The sequence below is a fragment of the Podarcis muralis genome, chromosome 1 (assembly GCF_964188315.1).
Source record: "Podarcis muralis chromosome 1, rPodMur119.hap1.1, whole genome shotgun sequence".
NCBI lineage: Eukaryota > Metazoa > Chordata > Lepidosauria > Squamata > Lacertidae > Podarcis > Podarcis muralis.
Genome location: NC_135655.1, coordinates 14,501,420 through 14,518,037, shown reverse-complemented (window position 1 = coordinate 14,518,037; position 16,618 = coordinate 14,501,420). Strand labels below are relative to the sequence as shown.

Genomic DNA, 16,618 nt, shown 5'->3' with positions numbered 1-16,618 from the left:
CAAACTGCGCACGCGCTGGAGCTCCCCCCTCCCATTCCGGGCGCGACGGTCCTTCACGAGCCGACGGTGATTGGCTCAAAAGAGTACCGTCGACGGGCGTGGACGTCCCTCAGCGCCTCCCCGCGGTGGGGAAAAACAACAGACCGAGGTTGGTGGGCGGGGCGGAAAGGACAAGGGCTTTTTGAAAGAATTTCATTGGGCGGCTTGATTGGCGGGGGGCGGCCTTGCCACGAGCTGGTGGCTTCGGGCGAGTCGCCGAGCGGCGGCGGCGGCTGTGAGGCGAAAGATGTCGGGCCGGGAGGCCCTCGACGCCAAGAAGCTGGTCCGCTCTCCCAGCGGGCTCCGGATGGTGCCCGAGAGCCGCTCGGCAGGGAGCCCCTTCGGGCTGGAGGAGCCGCCGTGGGTGCCCGATAAGGAGGTAACGGAGGCAGCGCAGGGCGGGGAAGGCGAGGCTCCAGCCGCTCCCCATAGAGATTCCCCTCAGAAATCCCGCCTGAGGAACCTCGGGGGAAGGGAGACACCCCCCTCAGAAAAACCTTCCCTAAACTGGGCTTGGCTCTCCCTCGCCTCGCCCGCCTCAGGGTCTCTCTTTCCCCGCCTCGGCTGGAGAAGGAGGGCCCTGCCCTGACAGCCCCCCGGTTGGGCCCTTCGCGGAATGTCCTCGCTTCATATAGATATCATTTATTTGTTCGGTTTATATACCGCCCTTTGTATCCAGAGACCCCAGGGCGGTGCACAGCATTAAGAACATAATTTACGGGGCATAATAATAATAATCAAAACAGAACATCACAATAGCACAGTCTCACTGCGTTCCTGAGGGGTTGGACAAGCTGGCCCTTACGGTCCCTTCCAATTATAAAAGATGATCACGGTAGCTTCCCTGCAAGTAGAAAGCCAGCGCCTTGCGCCAAGGTGTGTGCTGCAGCTGGGAGCCATTTCTGGTGTGTGTGTGTGTGTGTGTGTGTGTGTGTTTTTCATTCTTTTCAGCATGAAATTTCTCTCTCTATATATATATCTAGAAAAATTCCATGCTTAAAAGCATAGGAAAGATTTTGACCTCGGCTTTCGAAGCATCTGGGCAGGCTTGTCTGGACAAGAATGTTTTTAGGAGGCACCGAAAGGAGTGGCAAGGAGTCCCTTGGGAGGTTTGCTGGAGTCCAGCTCCCATGAACCCCAGCCCATGGGTGGAGTTGGACATCCTGCAATGTCTGGAGGGTCATCAGTTCCTCATTCCTCTGCTTGAAATTGACGTGCTAGCTTTTTTTGTTTGCAGGGAGGATTTTTGGGTGTGTTAGTGCGGCGGATGGGGAAGAGCATTCGGAAGCTAATAATCCCACCTGTAATCTGAACTCTATTCTGGTGGTAACCTGACCTGTTCTTTTTGGCCACCTCATTCTGCTAATGTGTGTGGATTTGGCTGCTTCCTCACCAAGCACCAACTCTGAAATTACACGCTCCGAGTTAAGGATCAGCAGCAGTTTGTGCTGGGTGTGGGAGCTGATGAGAAGCCAGCACAGGAATCTAAAGGAGAGGCTAAGTAGCGGGTTATTTTGGCTGTGGAGTTCCTGAGAGAGGTGACAAGCTGGAGGAGATGTGTTAACGGAAGGTCAGAGAGAAAACAGTTGCTGTAAATCAAGATGGGGGATGAGTGGAGCTTAAACCATTTTTCAGCAAAAAGGTAGAAGGAGTGGTCATAATTTATTGACTCATGAGCAAGTCAAGGCCTGAGGAAGACTGAAGGTAGAAGCTGTGGAGTCTCAGAAGTAGGTAGAAGTGGCGGAAGACCAGACAAGTCTTCTGAGGCAGCTGTTGCATCAGGGAACTGCAAGGCATGGGGGGATCAAGAGACAGAGCGACAGGATGGTTGGGTATGTGTAAAGCAGTCAAAGAGGGAATACCCAACAGAGATAATAAAGAATGTTGGTGAGGGAGTCAGGTCAAATGCAGGCCTCAGAGGAGGGTATTGAGGTGAGATGAGACATGACTGAATCTGAGAGAATGCTGTTCCACGTTCAATAACAATGTCAGGTATGCATGAGCTTAAATGGCTTTTTGAGCCTTGAGACCCTTTGCACCTGGTTAGCAGAAAAATTGGCTTTTATCTTGCTTACAAAGGAATCAGGTTCCCCAGGAACTTCATGTTTATATAAGACAAAAGGATGTGTGAAATGAATTTATTGGTAATCACAGTTTCTCAGTATCTTTTATCGATAATAACAGTATCCATTGAGAGGTCTCTTAGAAAGAAAAGTCACAGGTAAACTTCATGTTGGTTTGCATATTCCCTGTTGTAGTCTGTCTGCTTTGTGTAGTTGAATCTACCATATGGACTATACTGTATATACAGCTCTAAAGCAGGGGTTGGGAACATGAGCCTTAAGATGTTGTTGGACTCCTAAGTCCCATCAGCCCTAGCCAGCATGGCCAGTTGTCAGATGATGGGAGTTGTAGTTCGACAATATATGGAGGGTCCTGGGCCCCCTTCCTAGTTGTACTATGAAATCTTCTACTTGAAAAGTAATGGGCAGATGAGGTTATTCTTTAAATACCTTTCAGTAATTCCAGTTCTAACTTGTGTGTGTTTTTCTACAGACAAGACTAGGACACAATAGAAGTAAATGCATATAAATATGTTGATGAAGTACTAAATGCATTCCTTTAGTTTTGGGCACAAGTCTTCCCATATTTTCCATTACTATCTTCTAGTGTCCCAGATGCATGCAGTGCAATGCAAAGTTTGACTTCATAACCAGAAAGGTAAGAAGATAAACGCAAAAAATACACCAAAATACGAAATCTTGTTCCGCGGCAAAATTGGCATAGTCACTGGCCATGATCCAGAATTAGGCATATGAATGTGACAGCTGGGCTGCTTTTGGGGGGAAAGGAAAAGTTTTCCCCTGAGCACTTTACTTATAATAGCTAGTGACAAAAGCCCCTCTTTAGTTTTATGTTATAATTTGTCCACCTTGAGCTGCTGCAGTATGAATTGTATTGAAGCTCCTTCCTATGTGTGTATTTCACTCACAGCAATTGTCAGTTGCCATAGTTTAGCAAAACTTGAATGAGCTGCAGTGAGCTTTGGACTTGTTCGCTTCTCCCACTCCCAGAAAAAACATCCTCTTTCATGACCAGGAGAAGTTTGGAATCATCCCACTTCTCCTTAACCTCTAGACAAACTGGTCAGCACTATAGTTTGTTTCAGTTAAACCATAATGACTGTTAGCCACTGTCAGTTGGGACAAAGGGTTGTATTCAACTAACATCTACTCAGAATGCAGCCACTGACTAACTAGGGTCCATTTATTACAATGGGTCTCCTGAGGAAAGTCGTTGACTACAACAAACAAACAAAACAGAAACTTATGAATGCCACCTCTCAGCTGTGTAGGGAAAGGAAAGGGGGAGGGGGGAGCATGAGCCAGAGGTACATTGCAATGTCTTGATGTCTTATTAAACTATGGATTAGTTTAATGTGGCCTTTACCTTACTACACATTAACTAGTAAATATTGCCACAAGGCTGCCATCTTTTGCTAATTTTAAAATCTTGGAGTGGGAAACTTTGACACATCTTTAATCTATATTCAGCTTTCTTTTTTTTCAGACTTGCAATACATAATTATTCACTTTAAGTCATCCTGGGAACCAGTGACCGCTCACTTAGAGTGCTATATAGGATGTTCAGAGACTAAGATAGGGAACACACTGTAGCATATTACATTTTGAGAATAGCTTGCAGGTTTCTGCTCTTCCCCTGCAGTGAAGTTGAGTGCTTAAACATGAATTTCACAGTGTTGACACTTCAAGCATGTTGAATGTTGCATGCTTTATCAGAACAAGGAAAAGGGAGAACATTTTAATGTTCTTGATAACTACAATTTCAAAGAAGTAGACTTGAGCGTTAGTAGAAGAGGGGAAGCAATTATTGTTGTGCATTATAAATCTGAAAAGGCAGCGCTTCCTGATTCACCTAGATCAAAATACACTTTTCCATAGCTTTCATTTTGACAATCATTCTGGCACTCTTTAACTAGGCATATCAAGGCTATCCCCTCCATCCCCCAAGCGCTGCATACTATATTTATCTCTCATTGCGTTTCAGTCATATGCTAGAGCCATCGGTTTTAACACAAAGCTCCGACTTTGCTGATACAGTTTTTCCTTTGTTTCTCCTTGCCCTCCCCCCAGCACCACTGCAGGAGATGCGGAAAGTGTTTTTGTGACAAATGCTGCAGCAAGAAAGTGCCTCTTCCTCGTATGTGCTTTGTTGATCCCGTGCGCCAGTGCGCCGAATGTGCTCTCATTTCTCAAAAAGAAGCAGAGTTCTATGACAAGCAGCTCAAAGTGCTTATGAATGGTAAGTACTAAGCATGGGCTGCCCATAGGCCAGATTTTTGCTTTTTTTGCTGGGCATGGGAAATTAGAGTTGACTTTGGAGTTTTGTATTAAATCTAGCATGATAAATGACAGTGTGATTTGCTGTTTGATTCTATAGAATTCGTACTTAACTATCTAAAAGGCAGTATTTAAAGGTCTGTTTTGGACAATTAATAATCATCTGCTTTTAAAAATAAATGGTTATAATATCAGAAAGAAGGCAACCTTTTTTAAAAAAAATGGTGCTAGATAAAAATGCATTCTCTCAGTTTGGAAATCTGTCTGCAGTGTCAGATCATGAAAATGGCAAATCTCAGTCCTTTTATAGTGGCAAACGGCCATGTTGCTCTGTCAAGATTATTTTTCTTAGAAATGTTCTTTGACACTTTTTAATGCCTATTCTGTGTGTTCAGCTTAATTTGACATTCAGGAAACCATACAAAGTCAGCAACAAGCACAGTGAATAAGGATGGCATGTTCTGCATGTGAGTTTGAAGGATGATTCTTATGTAATAGTGTCCCTTTGTACATCATTCACATTTCAGTATCTAATAGACACAATTCTTGCCCAAATTGTAAACATGCAAAATAGACCTCTGTCCAATGTAGAAAACTTCAATTTCAATTTGTGCAGTTTTGTTTCAGCTCTTTCAGAATATTTAGATTAAAAACTAAAGAGCATTCAGCATAAAGAGAACAAGGGATTTCTTCTTATTAATTTACACTGGAATAGTAACCTGCAAGTCACTCTTTTCAGTGCAAAAATATGGTATATTTTCCTAAGCATAATGTAGTCAGAAACGTCCTAGTTCTTCTGAATGGTAGCTTAAACTCCTAAATGACTTCATATCATATATTATTATATTTGATTAATCATGATAGAACATGCTGTCACTGCTTTTTCACTTAAAGTAGATCTGAGAATATTTAATAAACCATGAATTCATAGCTACCTGTATTGAGGCAGGTTTAGAACCAGATCTTTCAAGGTCATTATCTTAATTATAAATTCTAGGCATATTAAGTGCATATTTTCCTTTTTCCACTCCCCGTTTCCTGGATATCTAGGTGCTACATTCTTTGTAACTCCAGGGACATCAGAAAAGTCAGAGATGATGGTTTGTCGACTTTCCAACAACCAGAGGTGAGAAGTGTGCTTCATTGGCTACTAGGACTTGCTCAGCAGTTAGTCTTATTCTTCATAGTGCTGTTGCATAAGCTGCAATTCTAGATCCTTATTGCTGTCCAAGAATTGATTTTGCCAGTCTATTCCAGCTGTTATAACAACCTGTAGTTTGGGCTGTTGAAACTTGCAGCACACTTCAGTTTGATTTGATATTGAGTAGCAGTAAATCTGTGATCTCTGAATCCATCCAAATAACAGCTGTCTCTGGGCAACTAATGTAGGTATTTAAATTGTTTTCAAAGTAATGCATCACATAACCGAAAGCATCAGTAAAAACTGATTTTGAACCAGTATGGCACTGATACATAAGTTTCTGTGTAAAGTTTTGAATGTACAAAAGTAACCTTGGAGTGAGTTGGGAGGGAAACTCCATCTGGTAATTCAACCTGATTAATTGATATCTACAAGCTCTTTTCATTACAAAAAATCTAAGCAGTTTCACGATCTCCCACATATCTACAGCATCCTTTCTTTCTTTTTGTGTATTTGGTTGCATCTTTCTGGTGACTCCTATGCATCATTCTTGCTGTAGATTTTGGGTGCAGTACCATATCCTAATACTCTAATGCAGTGGTTCCCAGTTACCTAAGTACTGTGGGCCCCCTGTTTGCAAAAGCCAAGCCATGGACCCTCTACTTTTGAAAATTTTGATAACTCTATGGTAGTTTTTGTTATGCAAATGGTGCTACGGATCCCCTGGGTGGGTTATAGGAACCGCCAGTTGGGAACCACTGCTTTAGTGGATTATGGATCGTTCACTATTTTTACTCTTATGCGTGAACTAGAGGAGCAAATATTTCAGAAATGACCATTAACCAAAATTTTATAGCTCATGGACAGTCCCACTGTTGTTGGCCTTACCTGAAAGTAATTTTTGCTGGAGGACAATCTACCAGATGGGTAGATACTGCCATGCATCACCCATAGGATTGCAGAGTTGAGGAAGCAGATTGCCTTGCAGTGTGCCGACTCCAGGCCAGAAGTTGCTCTGGTAGGTCAAAGACGCACAGAAAAATGCAGGAGGAATACAGCAATGCAAATATCCATATAAAACCAAATCAGCAATTTGCCTGTCCTGTGCTTCTTTTGCCAGTCAGAGACAAGGTAATAGTGCAATCAGCAAACCAACCTTAGACAGCTACCCTACCCACACAACCAGGGTAGGGTCTGGTGGTAACCCTTGATGGTAAAGAGGGACTCCAGCCTGAATTTTTGATAAAAGGCTTAGGAATTTCAAAATGTCCCTCCAAGACATGTCTTGTTTGGGCACCATGAATGCAGTAGAACTCTGAGAATTACTCTGCAGAATTCACTGCCTCAATAGCCTAAATTCATAGAATGTGAAGAATCACCTCTTGCACTATCTACCATTTCAAGAGGGACCTGGACACGAGATAGAAGGAATCTGGTGGAAGGGACAGCAAAATTCACTGCTGTTCTATATAAACAAATTTCCTGCACATAGCCTTCTGCTGGCATGCTGGTTTACTAAACTAGAACTGTTCTCAGTGACATCTAGTTCCTATATTTGGGGGTGTTTGTTTCGAGGCGGTTTTTAAATGAAGGAGCATTCAATCATGAGTCCCCTACTTGCAGACTGAAGTAGTGCAGGATAATCACCTAAGTAACAGTTGTACCTAAATCTAATGATCTTTGCTATGCTTTGCCAATTAAAAAAAATCCAGGGATCTATATTAGTAAAACATATGCTTCTTACCAGTGTGACTGGTAAGTATTGCGAGCCCTGCAGATTGACATATGGTGGTGTTCTCTTTTGTGTGTAGATACCTATTTCTGGATGGAGAGAGCCATTATGAAATTGAAATTGCACAGATTTCCACAGTCCAGATACTTACTGAGGGATTTACTCCTGGAGGTAAATCTTGTACAGAATTAACTGATGTTTAACCAGCAGCTGGTAGTGTTTTGGCCTACTCTGAAGGCAGGGATGTTGCTCTGTTACCTTGATTCAGGAAGCCTAGCCCAGTGCTTTTGGTACATTCGGAACTCAGTCCTTTTACCGATGTCCAGTTCAGTAGAATTCTGTATTAACTTAAGTGCAGATAAAAAACAGTTGCCTATTTATTCCAAATCAGTATATGAATTTTGGGTCGATCCCTATAGTTCACTGCTTTTTAACTTCCTTTGCTGTCTTAGGGTTGCCAGGTCATAATGCTCCATTGACAGTAGAAGCTACAAGTAGCAGAATCCCCCTATCCAGGTCTGTATTCCAGACCTAGTAGCCCTGTTTACTGTTGGCTCCCTCCGTTGCTTTGTTCTTGTTAATAGTACATGTCTCAGTCGTACTTTCTCTTTTCTTAATTTATTTTTATTTATTAAATTTGTATACTGCCCATTACCCATAGATCTCAGGGTAGTTCACAACATAAAAATACAAGATAAAATCAAGAACAAGAACAACAAAACCACAAACCAATAAACCCTCATCTCCTCACACCCCCTCCCACAAACATATTTTAAAGGCCTGGTTGAAGAGGAGTGTTTTCACTGGCACCTAAAGGGGTATTATGAAGGTGCCAGCCAAACCTCCCTGGGGGGAGCGTTCCACAAATGGGGAGCTACTGCGGAAAAGTCCTGTTTTTGTGTTGCCGCCCTCCTTGATCTCTCATGGGGAAGACAAACAAAGAAGGGCCTCAGACGATGATTGCAGGGAGCTGATAGGTCCATATGGAGAGAAGCAGTCCTTTCTCATTGGCTAGATGTCTCCATTACCCATTTTTTTTCCTCCCTTTATTTTTCAAGCTACTGCCTACTTTGTCTCACTTCCTTTTTGCCATCCTTCTCTTTACAAACCTTCCTAGATTTCCACATTTTCTCTACCCACAATAGACTTCAGTGAGGTTTCTGCATAGCTCATTCTTGCTTTTAGTTCCTCTAGCCTATTTCTATTTTTAACCTTCTAAATGGGTCCTTCCCTTGGCTAGTTCTCGACTTTCCTTTAACTCCCTTGCTTTTGAGTTCCATTCCCTCACTTTTTGTACCTTCTGGGACTTTCCCCAGTCCTCTATATGAAATGTAAATTCCAAAAAACCTTTAACTCACCTTTCCCCCATATAAGCTTGAACAGGAAGCAGCTTTCTTGTTCCCTAAGCAATTAGAGCCATCACACCAGTTCTAGATGCTTCACTGCCTGGAGAAGAACTGACTGCTTCTTTTCAGAAGGCACTTACCTCTGTGTTGTGAGGAGGTTGTAAATGGAGATCACAATCCTGAAGCACCTACTGCAAAAAGTGTGAGATATAACTGACTGGCAATGGTTAACACAATGGCAGGCAGTTATAGCATCACAGAGAGCATGTTGACTACAATGGACGCTCTGGTTGCGAACATGATCCGTGCGGGATGCATGTTCGCAACCCGCACGTGCGGGTTGCGATTTGGCACTTCTGTGCATGCGCAAAGCACGATTTAGCACTTCTGCGCATGCGCAAAGCACGATTTAGCACTTCTGCGCATGCGTGACCGCTGAAACCTGGGAGTAACCCGTTCCGGTACTTCCAGGTTTCGGTGGTCCGCAACCCGAAAAAACGCAACCTGAAGCGGCTGTAACCCGAGGTATGACTGTATAGGGCATTTGTTTGCAGTCTGTGACAGGCTGCTAGCAACTTAGTTTCCATGTAATCTGGAAAAAGGTTTCTAGCCCTCATGACTGCAGATGAATATAATGCCAACAGATGCTGAAGGATTGGAGGTGATGATTTTTTCTTCAACTTTTGTGAGATATAGTCAACTGTTAGCTTTTGGGTTTTCCCATTTGTGAGTAATGAGCATATTAAAATGCATGCATTGTTTGCCAGGTGTAGGATCTGATATTTGTCATGCTAGATAAGTTCACTAAAGTTATTGTCCTATAAATGTTTTAGTACCCCTGTCTGTTTATGCATACATGAATTTTAGAATCATCTCTTTTCCTTGTAATTGCTTAATGAAAAACAAAGAGCAGAGCATATTTTAAAAATGCAGCCACAGTTGTATCATTTTGTTTTATTGCTGAATCTGATTCTTGGATTCTTACTGTCCAAAGACATGACATAACCACTTTTTTGCCAAAACTGACAGCTGTTTACAAGACTGTGCAGGGTCTTGGAAGTGAACATCATAACCTTCTCTTCTCTCTCTCTCTCTCTCTCTCTCTTCTCCCCCCCCCCCCCACCATGTGACGGCATAGATCATTTCTTAGCATTAGTAAAGCCGCCTTGTTTTTATTTGCCAAATATATAAAAGCACCCTTACATAGCTCTCATAGAAGCTCCACATAAAAAGAGCTTATTTTAATCAATGGCAGTTTCTTCAGCAAATTCAAACAACCAATTAGGATTCATTTCAAAGCTTCCCGTTATTTGGCCCCAGACGAAGAAAAATGCAAGTCCACATTTCACAAAGCACAGACAGTCTGATGATTTTAAATCTTACTTTATTAGGTCTTCCTCTGTGTTTTTTAAAAAGAGATACAAATAGTGGAGTGCTTTGCAAAAGGAAAGCAGGCAATTTGTTGTGAAATTGCTGGTTTAAGATTATTCAGTAAACAATGCACTGAGCATGCCCAGTGGGTTTTTAAAAAGAATATGTTGCAAATTTGGAACTCTGAGTCACCATTTGGATGCCTAGAAACTGCTTCCAGTTGCCAATAGCAACTGGGTAACTTGCTAAAAAGCAGTGCTGACAATGTTAATGAAAAATATGTGGGTCATAATGCACCTAAATTTCATGGTGCTGCTATTCATGAAATATTTCTGTTTTGGGGGGTCTTGGGCTAATGTAGTGACTAAACATGAGTATCAAAAATGAATGCTTTCTGATAAGCTTTAAATTGGAGATGGTATAGCCTGCTTAGCATGAAGGAAGAGGCAGGGAGAAAGAGAGAGAGGGTTGGACCTGCTCACTTTTGGCTATTGCCCAATTCCCTGCCAATATGCCCCCAGTAGATTACTCCTTGGGGAATACTGCTCTAAACAGGTTGTCCGCAGCTGCTCTAAACAATAGGCTGCTCATCACTGTCTCCATCTATTAGATGTGTGTGATGAGATGGCTGTGTTAGTTGCAAACTCTGAAAAATGTCACTAGCCCAGAGGCATATCAAATTCATTTGTGACCTGGCTGAACTTTTACATTCTTGTAGTTTTAGTCACAGAAAAAGGAACAGGAGGTGTGGGACAAAGGAGCAAAAGTATAGTAACATTTAGGACTAGAGATTCAAGCAGTATTTCTTTCAGTAACATTGATTGTATTTATGCACACCTCTGGCCTGTATGTTTCTTTCAAATGCTTTAATCCAACAGCAATCAAATCCTTTAATACTTTGGCTGTGTATGAAATCTTCCTTTTAAAACTGAACACTTTCTTACTAATTTTTCTTGATTGATCTTTCTCTTCACTGCTTGCCCGCCTCCTTGATGTAGAAAAAGACATTCATACTTACACCAGCCTCTTGGAAAATGAACACATTATGGAAGGTCAGCACTGGAGCTCAGTTTCTTCTAAGCATGCTTTTTGTAGCTCCCGTTCAATGCATGTTTTCTGCTGCAGGCTTTAGGGCAAATGTACTTGGGTAGGGTGGGGGATTAGTGCTTGATTTAAAATCCATCTATTGTCTGATGTTCTGAAGAAGGTTAAGTCCCCTTTTTATATCCAGCTTGAACCTGTTATTTAAAAAAAACCTATCTGGCTCAGCTATCAGCCAACCTGTTCATATTATCCTCCTCCTTTGACAGCCAGGTTTGGACTGAGAGATATTCCATCAAAGAAATGAAAGGTAGAGGAGGAGTGGGAACAGCCATGACTTGAACATGATGGAATAGGGTACAAACCGAGGGTACTGCCTCTGTAATCTCACTGGAATGGACCACAGAGGCTGTACTGTGTATATCAGTACACATTGGACCTCCCAGATGACTAGGAATAGGTGCCTTTTGCAGGGTTTTCTTCCAGTGCTGTGTGTGTACCTGCTTGTTCATGTCCATTGGAGAGATTTGTTTTTCCTGTTGTTGTTTTTTAAAGGGGCCATGACACCTCTCTGAAAGGAGGTTTTAGAGTTGTATAATTACAGCTCTAATTACAGCGGGTGGTGCTGTGGGTTAAACCACAGAGCCTAGGACTTGCCAATCAGAAGGTCGGCGTTTTGAATCCCCGCGGTGGGGTGAGCTCCCGTTTCCTGGTCCCTGCTCCTGCCAACCTAGCAGTTCGAAAGCATGTCAAAGTGAAAGTAGATAAATAGGTACCACTCCAGCGGGAAGGTAAACAGTGTTTCCGTGCGCGGCTTTGGTTCGACAGAAGTGGCTTAGTCATGCTGGCCACATAACCCGGAAGCTGTATGCCGGCTCCCTTGGCCAATAAAACGAGATGAGCGCTGCAACCCCAGAGTCAGCCACGACTCGACCTAATGGTCAGGGGTCCTTTAATTACAAGTGAGGTGGAAAGAAGCAGGAATACTGGGGAACGCTTTCACACAACATGCCAGGCCTGGATAAATGTCAACAGTCCTGCAAAGGATAAATGCATTGCAACTGTAAGCCTTGTAGATAGTTTCAACAATGGCCTTCTGTTGGATGGGTGGGTGGGGGAGGAGGAGAGCGATGTGGTGGGCTCCTTAGCTAAGCCTCCCTTATGGTTGCCCTGTTGCATATAGCTGCCACCGTGCATGTGAGAAGTAGCAAATGGAGGAGATATTCTAGGCCCGCCTTCCCCAACATGGTGCCTTCCAGATGTTTCTGGACTACAGCTTCCATCATCCCTGACCATTGGCCATGCTGGGTGAGGCTAATGGAAGTTGGAGTCCAGAAAAATCTGGAGGGCACCAGGTTGAAGAAGGCTGGTTTAAGAGGCATCACTTTTAATGCAGTGAATCAGTACAGTTGTGTGTTTTTTATGCAGGGGTATTTAGAAGCTGGTTGCGTGTACCCACCCTAGTAAGTGTCAAATAAGTTTTAAAATGCTGCAGCTTCATATTATTTGAAAAATAGTGTTGAAACCACAGAGCTTCCTGGCTGTCATTCAGAAAGCACAGTAAGCAGTGAACTCTGATCCATGGACAATTGTGTGTCTTCTCCAAATGTAAACTAAACTGCTGTTCCACAAACCGCTGTTTGTGCTCAGCCAAACCTTGTGGATTTGTGGAGAGCGTTGCAGGTCCAGATGTCTGCCCTCCTAGTTTTTCTCATGAGTCATGTTGCCATTCTGGAAGAGTTCCTGCATTTCCTCCCTGGTGCCTAAATTGATTGGGGATTCCGTTTTAACATATTTTACTTGGGTGGTAAAGAGAACTAAAAACTCCACTACAATGATCTTATATGCTGTACAGTATAAATATTTCAAAGCTTTTTTGAACTTTTTTTTTGGGGGGGGGTAATCCAATAAAGCACACTTAAAATGATTCAAACTTAGTTTTGTTTAAGAACTTATTTTTATTGGAATACTTAAAATATTTAAAGACATCATGGTTCAGTAGCATGCATTTGGCTTACTATGGGTATACTGTCTGCTCCTGGAAGGAATCCATCAACAGAATGGTAGAGGGAGGCAATTTTTGGCAGTTCTCTCCCATCTCCTCCTAAATAGGCTTTGATAGGTTTGAACAACATTGGATACTAGTCGTTGTTTAAATTTTAAGTGAAAAAAGATGCAAGCTATATTCATCTTAGCATGATCAAGCTGTGCATTGGCTCTGTAGCTATTTCTTGGGTATAGCCATCTGAAAAAAAAGTTAATTAGAATTTAAAAACTTGTCCTTGACTGCTATTGTATGATGCTGCTAATTTTGTTATGAAACAGCATTTTTGGAAACTGGAATGTTTTTCGCAGAAAAATACAGCAACTGATAACTTTCCATAATGGGGAAAGTTTCCATGCCACATCATTGCTCAGTGCTGAGTTAATCAGGCAATGGCAAGACCATCTGCTCCCTGCTCGCTGCTCCCATCCCTCTCTTTTGTCTTTTCTGGTTCAATGTGACTTATGTAACCTGCTGCTGAGTTTGCTTGCTTGCTTGCTTGCTGTTGAATCAGGTCAAACTCTCTCTGGCTTTTGCAACAATATTAAACAAGTCAAGGCCTCTGCACTGTGCACGTGTGTGTGTGTGTGTGTGTGTGTGTGTGTCGTCGTTGCCCCCCCCCCCCGAAATTGAATAAATTAATCCAAGCAAAATTCAAAGAAGTATGACATTCTTATTATTCTTATTATTCTTATTCTGCCCTGTACCTACATTGGGACAGGACCTTTGCTTTGTGGAAATTCTTCTGGTACAAAGCAAGCCATGGAATGATACTGTGGATAGAAGAATTCACCAGCTTCAGCTGAATCCTGATTTAAGCCCCAGGCTTGCAAACAAATCAGACCTCAGGATTCCAAATATGTACATTAATACATATGTACATATTCCAAATATGTACATTAATACTTGTAGAATACTTATTGCAGAATTGACAGAGTGGGAGCGAAGAGGGTGGTGATGCCAGTGTTTTATAATCCAGAGCCTTTATACACACACACACACACACACACACACACACACACACACACACACACCAATTTCTTTTTTCAAGTAGCACTGCCTTTGGAGGCCTAGTCTGTTATGTGCAGCGTCCGCTCTGCATTTTAGTGCCATTTGCAGAAGGTATGCTAATCTGCAGGACGAAAGATGGTGTGAATCTGGAATTTCATTTCTGAACTGTCTCGTTTGATTGTTTGAATCCCAATCCTCTGAAGCCAGAGATTTTGGGGGAAGCATTCAGTGGTCCATGGATGGGACTGTTTCACACTGTGACCATCTCCACCCATGCTTACAAACCTCCAATCCTTCTAATATAGCAGGAGTTAGCCCTTCTTCCATCTGGTTAGCTTTGGCAAATAACATTCCACTGAATACTGACACCTAGTATGCAAATACAGCACTTCGGTTGGTACTTTGGGGTAGAGTGGCTGTTTGTTTGACTAACAATGTTTAGTGCAAAACTCTTATAGACTCACCAAACACACATTCCCCAAACTAATGTTCTGTATAGTGTGTACATGGGGTATTGGAAATACACAATTCCTCTCTGTTCAGCATTAAGCATGTTAACAAGAGCCCACATAACTGTGTGTGTGACTCAGAGCTAGGAGACTGGCATACTTGCTCAGCCACAGGCTTTTCTGCTTGTGGGCTTGACCATGTCACTGCTCAGCCTGGCTACCTTACCAAGGGTTTTAGACAAAAGTTGTATGGGTTGTAGCACCCCTGTGTTACAGCAGAGTGGAATCACTCCACTCTGTTTGAACTAGAAAAATGATTAAACCCTCTTTTCAGTGGTTACTTTTTTCCCTTAGGAGGAAATACTCGCGCTACAGGTATGCTCCTTCAGTACAAGGTACCAGGGTTGGAGGAACTGAGGCAGTTTAGATTTACCGCTGGTGAAGACTTCAATTCCAACAAAAAGCTATCGGCTACTTGGCTAGCAGCCATGCATAAGGTAACTAGTTGAACTGCTGGATCATTGTCCTTCTGTGTCATGAGCGGCGAACTTTTTTGGCTCCATGTGGTCCAAGCATCAGGGAGTGGGGCAGTCAACCTGACTATCACATGGCGGCATTATGTTGCATGATGGCTCACCTGTTGAAATCCCTTGCTTGGAGGAATGTTAAAATAATTGGGGGGGGGGGGAGAGACATTTCAGAGAGCAGTTTGCCAAACTTCTCTGAAGCTCCTCCCACCCTTCTTTTAACATCACTCCAGCTTCAAAGAACAAAGGGCTTTTACCCTTTGCCCATCAGCTGATGAGTGGAGATTTAGACCCTGCTGCCTTGGCTGCACAATCCTGTTTGCTGCATGAAACAGGGTGTGTTGCTATTGCAGGATTAAACCTGTCGTCCTGCCCATCAGAGATTCCCCACCCCTTGCTCTATGGCGTTAGCTGTAGAGGAATCAACACAGAACAGTAGGAAACTGGTTCGTGTGCTTGAAAGCAAAAGGTGAATGAGTGTTTAAGGTGCAGGGTGTATGTGTGTTTTTGTTAAAAGGAATGTAATACCGAAACAACTTCCAACCATTTCTCTTAGAAGAAATATTCTAGAACTGCTCATTGTTCCTTTGCCCAACTGTGAAATCTGTTATAACATACCCTTATTTCTGATTGTCTTGATCTCTGCATTTTCTAATGCATTGATAAATACTCAATTCAGCCTGTGTGGATGTTCCAGAAAGACATGAGCATTTAGTTAAAGCTGAGTAGTACTGCTTTGCTATCAGCATTTCTCCTTTTTTCCCTTTCATTGCAGGCAGCAAAACTTCTTTATGAATCTCGGGACCAATAACAGCTTCTCCAACTTGAGGGAAAAGATCAGCTCTAAGAATAAGCTTCTTACTACTTGCTAGTTGAAACACGGTAATAAGTATTTGGTAATAGGGATCCCCCACCCACCCTTTCCTATCCCAGACGTGGTTCATCATGTGAGCACTGGCCAATTACAATGTGAGTATTTGACCTATAAGTATTCACTTTAGTGTGCAATATGTAAACAGATTATTAATGCTTTAAATATAGCCTTGCATCTATGACTTTATATTTTGTTAAATCTTGTCTGCACTTAATATGTAAAATGAAGTGTGACCTGCACTACTGCTAAGTATATAGCACAACTTTTTTGTAGTACAAATTATGTATACAGTGTAATTCATTTCTAAACAAGGAAACAAACTTTATTTGATGCTCCAGAGAATAATAGCTTTTCAGGTGTGTAGATCTCAGGTTCTTTTTCTCCTCATATCCAAATGATCTATGGAAATTTGCCTTAGATGTCATTTTATAGAAGCTACTCTTTCTTGTGGGGGATTTGTATCATGAGATAAAAACTTTCTTTTTTGTAAAATACAATTTACCAAATACCACAATTTGTCCTGTGTAATCTTTTTGAATGAAGCTTCTAGCAAGACTGATTTTTGAAGTTTTATATCCATGCTTTTTGTGGTAATTCTAGCATTGGCTAATAAAGCCTGATTAAACACTATGAGCTTGTCTGTGGTAGTATTGCTGTTGACTATTGTACAAGGTTTCATGCC

The 16,618-nt window shown here is 42.3% G+C and overlaps 1 protein-coding gene across 2 annotated transcripts; it reads left to right on the top strand.

Moving 5' to 3' along the window:
* The first annotated feature begins 211 nt into the window (after positions 1-211).
* Positions 212-16,566, top strand: ZFYVE21 (zinc finger FYVE-type containing 21). 2 transcript variants are annotated; one of them, XM_028751179.2, is made up of 8 exons: positions 212-418; positions 2,710-2,760; positions 4,194-4,362; positions 5,451-5,526; positions 7,353-7,444; positions 10,989-11,042; positions 14,890-15,032; positions 15,838-16,566. In XM_028751179.2, exons 1-8 carry the CDS (start codon positions 287-289, stop codon positions 15,871-15,873), a joined length of 753 nt encoding a protein of 250 aa, XP_028607012.1. In that variant the 5' UTR covers positions 212-286; the 3' UTR covers positions 15,874-16,566. The 2 variants fall into 2 exon arrangements, with proteins under 2 accessions (XP_028607012.1, XP_028607096.1); XM_028751263.2 differs by lacking the exon at positions 10,989-11,042.
* The last annotated feature ends 52 nt before the right edge of the window (positions 16,567-16,618 follow it).

Excerpts from the sequence above, each read along its gene's own strand:
- ZFYVE21 (XM_028751179.2), top strand. The coding sequence starts at position 287 with ATGTCGGGCCGGGAGGCCCTCGACGCCAAGAAGCTGGTCCGCTCTCCC. Across the intron at positions 2,761-4,193 it reads TTGACTTCATAACCAGAAAG|CACCACTGCAGGAGATGCGG; the intron begins GTAAGAAGATAA and ends CCCTCCCCCCAG. Across the intron at positions 5,527-7,352 it reads CGACTTTCCAACAACCAGAG|ATACCTATTTCTGGATGGAG; the intron begins GTGAGAAGTGTG and ends TTTTGTGTGTAG.